The 8,854-nt window shown below is 34.8% G+C and overlaps 1 protein-coding gene across 2 annotated transcripts in view; it reads right to left on the reverse strand.

Moving 5' to 3' along the window:
* Positions 1–178: 178 nt before the first annotated feature.
* NLGN4X (neuroligin 4, X-linked) overlaps positions 179–8,854 on the reverse strand; it is a 141,168-nt gene continuing 132,492 nt past the window's right edge. For both annotated transcript variants that reach the window (XM_008635879.2, XM_008635877.2), the window contains one exon: positions 179–3,931. In XM_008635879.2, the coding sequence (XP_008634101.1) occupies positions 3,082–3,931 (850 nt within the window). In that variant the 3' untranslated portion in view covers positions 179–3,081. The remainder of the gene's footprint in view (positions 3,932–8,854) is intronic.

Consider the following 8,854-nt stretch of genomic DNA (forward strand, 5'->3'; position numbering starts at 1 on the left):
CAGGCTTATAGAACCACACCAGCCATGAAAACTCAATGCTAACTTAAAAGTGCAACCTCTGTTACTTTAATATTTTTATACTGAGTATCAAGGCATTGTTTACATTAGATAATGAAATGGAGATGGGGCAGAAAACACACCTCTGAAAGACTTTCTACACAAAAGGATGAACACGTAGTTATTTGCACAAAGCATTAGAAAATACTGTGATATTTTATTATTAAAAATGCTGCTGAAAAGTTTATACATATGTGTCCAGCCATATATATCTTCTATCATTACTTAAGGCAAAAAAACCAAAAAATTGCAAAACAATAACAGAAGAAACCATTGAACCCTGTGTGCCTCTTAAGGACAAGAATATAAGCCTGGGAAAGTACTTTTGTTTTTCTTTTACAGTTTCAAAGTATATTTTGATATCATTATTATAGAATTCTATGAAGACCCTATAAATCAGTTCCCTCTATAAATCATACATCAGTCCAGATGTATCAAATTATTAAATCAACTTGATTGTAATTACTTTTAAAAGCTAAAGTCATTCACTTACAGGAACTTTTTTTACCCAAATGTCACAAGCCTGACACAGTACTGTACATATTGCTAGCAGAAGACAATTGGAAGTACTAAACAAATACTGTAATTCACATTACAAACATACCCAACTGATTATGATGCCAAGCACCATTACCTTTATTTTTTTACTTTTTTTTTTTTTTACTTTTTTTTTAAACCTTTTTCTAAGAGTTATGAACTGCTGCATCTCAGCTGAGGCATTACATAGCTGGTGGAAGTGGCCTGGTATAGAGTCAGCATTAATATATTACTTGATGGATCAGTGAAAAAAACAAAACAATTTTCCATTTTCTACTAGTGGTACTTTGGGGTTGCTGCTTCATCTCATTCCAACCTGAGCTCCCAGGTCAGATTTATAGCACATTTACTGCAGATAAAGGATTGTATCAGCCACATGTTGCATTTTTATCATGTCATTTACTTTTTATTTCTTTCCTTCAGAATTTGCTTTACTGCCTGCTACAACAAAGAGTTGTGCAGATGAATAGACCTCAGTGAATCACCTTGTCTTTGATTTTATTTGTAGGGGTGACTATTTCAAGGTATTTTATTAGAAAACAAAAAGTGTAGAAAACAAAAAGAAGTACAAGGCATCTTGTGTTAATCTTTATGGGAAATATGATATCAATGCAGTTTAGTTGTGAATTAATAATAGAAAATACATCTGGGATAATCACGTTCAAGTGCAGACCAATTTGTTCAAAGATCTTTGGTTACTATCTCTCGATGATGGAATAACTTTCAAAGACAAAATATAAAGCAATCTTCATCTGCAAAAACTGTTTTCTAGCTTTTCACATTCAAATCAGTTGTTTGAATCAAACTCCTAGGTTACTTTGATAGCTCTGCTTGGCCCCTCTTTTTCTAGTGAGGGAAAGGCAGAAGGGAATAATCAGCTAATAATTTTGCCTTTCCTGAGAGTGATACTCTCTGGGATTTTCAATATTGTTCAAATGCAGAACAGCTGATGATTTCTCTGCTTCTGTCTCCATAATGCTCACTGACTATGGGACTGCTGTGCAATGAATCAGCAAATAAGAATTTTCTGACAGATACACTCTCAAGCGCAAAACAAGATACTGGGCTGAGAAGTTCTTTACACACTCATCACTCTGAATAGTTTGAAAAACAGCCAGCCAACCAACCCTGCATTTCCCAACTTTCAAATTGTTGTTTTATTTTGTTTAGCAATATTAAGGAGGTGCTTTCTCAGCTGAGATTCCTCTGCAACTGCTGGTGAATATAGAGCTAGTTTTCCCCAAAGAAGGCTGACCAAAACACAGGCTTTCGTTGCTTTTGTCAGGGCACAAAACTCTTCCGAACGTATCACAATAACCAAGAACTACAAACTGAACTCCAAATATATATTATTGGATGTTTCTTGGTTCAGTTCAACAAGCTTAAATAGTAATTATTTTCTTTTGTATTTTTTCTCTTTGTTTTCCAATCCATTGCTGTGTTGGAATTTAACAAAGGCTAACACAAAATTAAATTATAGAAAAAATGTTTCAGAAAAGAACAACAATCTCCTATGAATACTTTAACATGCACTAGTGTAACCTGTAAGAGAAAATACGCAGGTCACACAGACAACTGTATCCTCTGCATGACACCATGGCCTCATATAAATGAAACATGTTAGAAAAAACTCATGGTTTTTGTTAACCACTAGTAATTAAGAAGAAATTCCTCCTTTGGTCTTGGAGGAAACAGAGGTCATATGACTAATGTATATACACATAGGTCACAATCGAATGCACAATCTTTCTAAAAGCTCTTTTCAAACTGAAAACATCAATAAAAGCTGCTTCTTTTTTGTTTGTTTTTAAACTCACAGCTATGTACATTTTTACAAAGTTTCTTTAAATATAGTTCAGGCTGGCAAGTCATCTCTTTGCACAGAACTATACGTGTTTTACTGCATAGTCAGTCCTCCTCTTTTTTTTTTTTTTTCATTTTTGTTTTTAATAATAAAATTCTATTTTCCCCATCTGAATTACAGCTTCATATGCTGGGTAAAAGCCCATGGTGATGTCTTTGTTTTATCAACGGCCATTCATGGTATGGCACATAAAGAATCTTTTTTATAATTTTATTTATTAAAAAAAAAACCCAAACAGAAACACCTGTACAGTCACTGGCTTTATGTTCCAGAAGATTCTGCTTTGCTTGTTACACTTAAAACACCATTTTAAATGACTTCTTCTGGCCTTAACTTTCAATCAAAGTGGCTGAGATCTTAAAGCAGTATCGTAACAGCAATGTACACTTTTCACATTTCACAGGGTTTGTAGTTGATCTTTAACATCAGTGAGTTTCTGTGGGAAGGATCAGTAAGAAAATAATGACTGTCCTTCTCTTTTACTTATTTTTACTTTAGATTTTGACAAGGTATTCAAGGGATGGTAGATAACTTTTTCCTCTTCTTTTTTTCTTTTTTTTTTTTTTTTTTTCTTTTTTTCTTTCTTCCAAGTGGCTTGTGAGGGTAGATGGGGAAGGGCTGAGCTATACCCTAGTGGTTGAATGTCCATGGGGCAAATTTGTACTGTTTTGTCCTCCACTGAAGGTGTTGAAAGTATGCAAAGGCTGCATTCCTGTTAATGTATTTGGAATCATGGTTATGGTGTTGGGTGTCATTAGCGGGATGTCATCTGGAGACCTTCTCAAAGTGAGCGTGTAGTCAGGTGGACAGGTGAGTCTCAGTGTGTCATGGGCCTGCAGCGATTCACACTCGTGGTCATGTTCTAGCTGCTTCATCTGCAAGGACATGATCTCTTCATTTTGTATGTGTGCTATGTCATTGGTGGTGTTCCTCTGGGGGCTGGGGCGCCTGTGAGTCTCATGACGCCGTTTGTCCTTCTTGTAATATAATGCAGCAAAAGCTAAAATGTTGAGGAACAGCAAGGAGGCCCCCACAGCAATGGTGACACTCAGCTCCGTGGAGTAATCTCGCTTGTTTTCTATCAGAACTGTTGTATCCTCTGGAGCTGTTTTATGGGTGTCTTTTGAATGTTTGGGATTGTTGGCAGGTGTCATTGCTGGGCGTTTGGTGGCTGGCCATAATTTACCAGGAGAACGTCGGGTCACATATGGAAAGGAGGTCATGTCAGGAGGGGGGACTTTAGTTGTTGTGGAAACATACTGAAATATTTCATTCAGGTTGTGAAGGTGTGGTACGAGCTCCAACCAGAACGCAACTTTTGTTGCTCGATAGTGATCACGAACTCGGGGTTTCAGGCCAATATGTAAATAAAGTTGGTCTTTAGGATTGTATTTTGACCAGGCCACTTCTTCAAAGCGGTTGGGTTTTGTGTGGATGAACTTTGTGTCCTGTGGAACAGGCTGGTTTGGATCTCTAAAAAAAAATGAAAACAGACAATATTATAGTCATTAACCTTCCCACAAAAAAACGAAGACAAAACAAAAGAAAAAAACCACCAAACTCTCTCTGTCCTATAGTTAATAGTTTACCCAATACTTACAGTAACCTAAAAGTAGAAGCTAAAAAGCCCTCCCTACCTGAAGAACAGTGGTTAATAAATAATCAAAAGAAAATTACTGTACAGTGCATCTTAGGTACTATAATATTTTTTTACATGAAAATGCAGAAAGCATAGTGTTTCCGCTCCCAAAAGGTCATCGGAAGTTCTGTGATTCAATACCATACTCCGAGGAGTAAGTCTTAGAAACACGCTGTCTTAGAGAGGTACTAATTGCCTCTTCCCATAGTAAATATGTAGGTTCAACTCTTCTCCAGGTTTGATACTAACTTTCTCATTTAAGGCACCACTACTTCCACTGCTGTAAGTAGTAAATATGGGCATCTAAACCCAATGGCGATATTGGAAGTCCTTGTGAACACACAAAATTACACTCGCCGTGTATATTACAAGAAAAAAACCAAAACTTCAAAACTTGAAGTAGCAGGCCTGATACATGTACATGGGAACTATTTCTCTTTGTGTTCCTTCACTGAGCTATTAGTCCTCCTGCATCTAGATATCCACTCGGGGAGAAAACCTTTGAAACCTTTGTGTCACAAATCTTTCCATCATTTCCGCTAGCAGATGACTATTTGAAAGATCCATGTGATCATTGCTAAGAAGTACTGTGTTTGATGGCCATAGGACAATGAGCCTTAACTGTGACCCACTATATAGAGATGAGAAACATATTAACTGAGATCAACAAGTTTTGTACTACTTAAGTAGTAGTAATAGACATAACAGTAGTACACAAGTCAGAGATAATTTCAAAATTGGTAAGCCAAATATTTGTTTTTTCTTACAGGTTCAGAATAAAGACAAACTGTAGTGGTTTGGTCCAAAATACTCATTACTGTTCACTTCTGGGACTATGCTTTGCTAATCCATGACACAAACCAATGCCACAAAGAGCATTTAGATATGGTTAATGTATGCACATCCATATAATTTTAGTAAAACTTAAATAAATATTTAAGGAAGTTAAAATTGCTAATACTAAGTTTAATAGTATGTTGCACATGAGTTTGAATCTTCTGTTCTAGCAATGAGTATTTTCTGGGACTTTGTGATATATAATACTGAGAGTACATTATTTATTTCCTGTGCATTACATTATTTATTTCTTGCGCAGAACTTTGCATTCTCCTTTTCATTCATTTGTATGCATTAGTTTATTTCCTGTGAAAACAATTCTAATATTTTCCTTTTCTTCCAATATACAGTTATGCGTATTCTGGGAATTCCAAACCCCATCAGAACAGATTTTAATGCACCTGTTTTCTTTTTCCATTTTCTAAAGCCCACGAACTCGATAGCCTACTTTAGCATTCCTTTTCTGTACATAAAGACCTATTTCTTAGTTTTTAAATGAGACAGGTAATTTGAGTTTAATAATCTTATGATTCCTGTATTCTTTTTTACCTGAAAGAATTTATCTTACCTCTTTTTTAAGAGAAGAATTCTTTTTCTATATAATTTTGGTATTTTGACTTACTAATGCTTGTGGTTTTAGTGTTTGGGGTTTTTGGGGTGGTTTAGTGTGCTGAATTTTTTTAAAATATTCAAATATATCTAACCCTTCCCATTTCAATAAGATATATAAAATACAAACTAGGGGTTCTGAAACTGTTATCATTCCTTCCTTCTTTCCTTCCTTCCTTCTTTCTTTCTTTCTTTCTTTTTCTTTTTCTCTTTCTTTCTTTCTTTCTTTCTTTCTTTCTTTCTTTCTTTCTTTCTTTCTTTCTTTCTTTCTTTCTTTCTTTCTTTCTTTCTTTCTTTCTTTCTTTCTTTCTTTCTTTCTTTCTTTCTTTCTTTCTTTCTTTCTTTCTTTCTTTCTTTCTTTCTTTCTTTCTTTCTTTCTTTCTTTCTTTTTCTTTCTTTCTCTTTCTTTCTTTCTCTTTCTTTCTTTCTTTTTCTTTCTTTTTCTCTTTCTTTCTTTCTTTCTCTTTCTTTCTCTTTCTTTCTTTATTTCTTTCTCTTTCTTTCTTTTTCTTTCTTTCTTTCTTTCTTTCTTTCTCTTTCTTTCTTTCTCTTTCTTTCTTTCTTTTTCTTTCTTTCTTTCTTTCTTTCTTTTTCTTTCTTTCTTTCTTTCTCTTTCTCTCTTTCTCTTTCTCTTTCTTTCTCTCTTTCTTTCTCTCTTTCTTTTTGTCTTTCTTTCTCTCTTTCTTGTTTTCTTTCTTTCTTTCTTTCTCTCTCTCTCTTTCCTTTCTCTTTCTTTCTCTATTTCTCTTTCTTTTTCTTTCTCTTTCTTTCTTTCTCTCTCTCTCTTTCTTTCTTGCTTTCTTGCTTTCTCACTTTCTCTCTCTCTTTCTCTTTTTCTTTCAACACAGCCAAATTGTGTTAGTTTGGAAAAAAAAAGATAATTGATTGGTGATTGTTCATCCCAGTTCAAACTAGAGGAGTAATATTCCCTTCCAAGCAGTACAGAAACAGATGTATGCTGCTACTTTGAGGGATTCTAACATGCACTGAAGAAGGAAATAAAGCTATTTCTTTTGTTATTAAGGAACAGACTGAAAGATCTGGAAAATCTAAACGCAAAGATACTGGTCCAATTCAATATATTTACTTTGACAGAACTTTGGGGCTCAGTATATAAATTCTAAGGCAAATTAAAAATCAACAAGGTTATCAAAATGTAAAACATTTTTCTTCTCAGAAAATACTGCAAGAGTTCTAGCACAAAATCTTGTGTCATTCCCCCTTGCTGTTCTTATTCATATCACAAAAAAACTCTGGGAATGGTCCTATAGAGAACTGATTCCTTAAGTTAGCTCTTGTAAACCAGTTGCAGTTGATACACAGTATAGGAGATGAAGAAGCTGAACACTAATTTTAGAAAGCAGCCAAAATGGACATGCACTTTTAAAATTTTTAGTGGTCCTATAAAAATTACATCAGATGACTATTTTAGCAAATAACAAATTGGCATTCTCACTGTGGTCCCTTCCAGCCTTACCATTTTCTATCATGTCATTCCCTTCCCCTACAAAAAGCCTAGAAAACAAGTAAATATCTGCCTCCCTTTCCCTCCCTTTCATCCTCTACCTCCATCTGTCATTTTTAACTGTATTTATTAGGAGCAGCCAATTATGCTGCCGCCTCCCCCAAACACAAGAGAGAAAATAACATTACCTGAGTCTGGGATTGTATTTGAATATTTGTTTACATGGCTGTGTGTGGGCATGAAGTTGTCCATCGAAACAAGAAACAGGAAAAAATCAGCTAGCCCTACAGACAAGTAATTTCTTTGCTGAGGATATCAGAGCTCTGCAACTGACATCAATTCTAGGGCTGATCACTTAAAAAATGAATAAAATGGTCTGAACATTCTGAATTTGGAAGATAGATATCTATACTATTTTTTTTTTTGTTTACAAAAAAGGGGAATAACTAAGTCCAGTCCTAAATAAAGGATCTGATAGTGGCCTTGGAGCTTGGTTTTATAGACAAATGATCATTTGTGAAAAATATTCAGTAGACATAAACAAGAGAATTTTTACTTTCCTTGGCCATACAGCTATGTATACTGCAGAAAATTCATAAGATTACAACTTGTGAAGTTTTTTTCTTGGGTAGTTGGGCAGCTTATCCTACTATGAACCATTTTCCATTTTTATTGGTAGGAATAAAACATAGATGTACAGACAATCATTTCTCCTATCAAATCATCTGTTCAACAAAATTCTTGATCTGCTACTTGAATTTCAATTTTTCTCTTGCTTTTTAAGACTCTCACAACCCCTTTGTGTTTCTAGATGTTCTTGAGTCTCAATTGTGTAATTTCATAAAAATAGCTGCTAGCAAACCTTCCTTTAAATACCCACTACAATCATGATGATAACAGTATAATCTGAACAATATATTTCCAGTTCTGTACTTCTTACAGTATGGGCTCTCATAGGGAGAAGATTTCTCGTTTCCCAATTTGCCACTTGGTAGAGAGGTTTGGTTTTTTTCTTGATCTTACTGCTATAACAAGATTGATGATTATTATTATTTATTTTGCTCTCTCATTACTTATTTTTACCACCTTTAGAATTCAAACAGCTTCTACATCAAAAAACGTCCCCATCACGAAATGCCTGAACTTATTTTTCCGTACGACAGAAGACCATATCTTACCTAAGGTATATTTTTGTTTATGTGCAGAATAATCCCATCTCACCTGTCACTTTTTTCCTCCAACTTTGTCTGCACCAATTTTGCACAACTTAAGATGTTGCTGTATATTGTCATTCAATTCACACCTCATGAGCTAGAGGTGTAAAATCAAAGCATCAGTTTTTTCTCGGGTGATATAAAGTAAATATGCCTGCAATGGATATTGACTGAAGAGCAACACACACTCCTGTTCACAAGGGAGATTAGTAACTGACCTGGAGGGCAAATGAAGGAACTGGGTGTTTCATATGTGATGATATTTTCATGGGAAGAATGATGAATTAAGAAGTTTTCTCATATCCCAAATTCCATATCAGATGGTAAAATACCATTTGTGTCTTAACTACTTCTGCCACAGCATTGACTATCACTCAGGACAATGGAACTGTTACATTAATGCACTTGAAGTGTTATAATTTTTCTATCCTTCTCTAACTTCAATGGAGAGCAAAATGTCTTCACAGTTACATAATCTTTGTCTCCAAGACTCTGAAAGGCCTCTAGATACTTTATTTTCTTTCAGTAGTACTCTTTTCTCCATATGATGAAAAGAAAATGGAAGAGAGAGAAAAACTGGCTTTTCTTCATCCTTCTGTTGATTCTTTTCATGCTGTCACAATACGAATAAC

The sequence above is a fragment of the Corvus brachyrhynchos genome, unplaced genomic scaffold (assembly GCF_000691975.1).
Source record: "Corvus brachyrhynchos isolate BGI_N302 unplaced genomic scaffold, ASM69197v1 scaffold83, whole genome shotgun sequence".
Lineage (NCBI taxonomy): Eukaryota > Metazoa > Chordata > Aves > Passeriformes > Corvidae > Corvus > Corvus brachyrhynchos.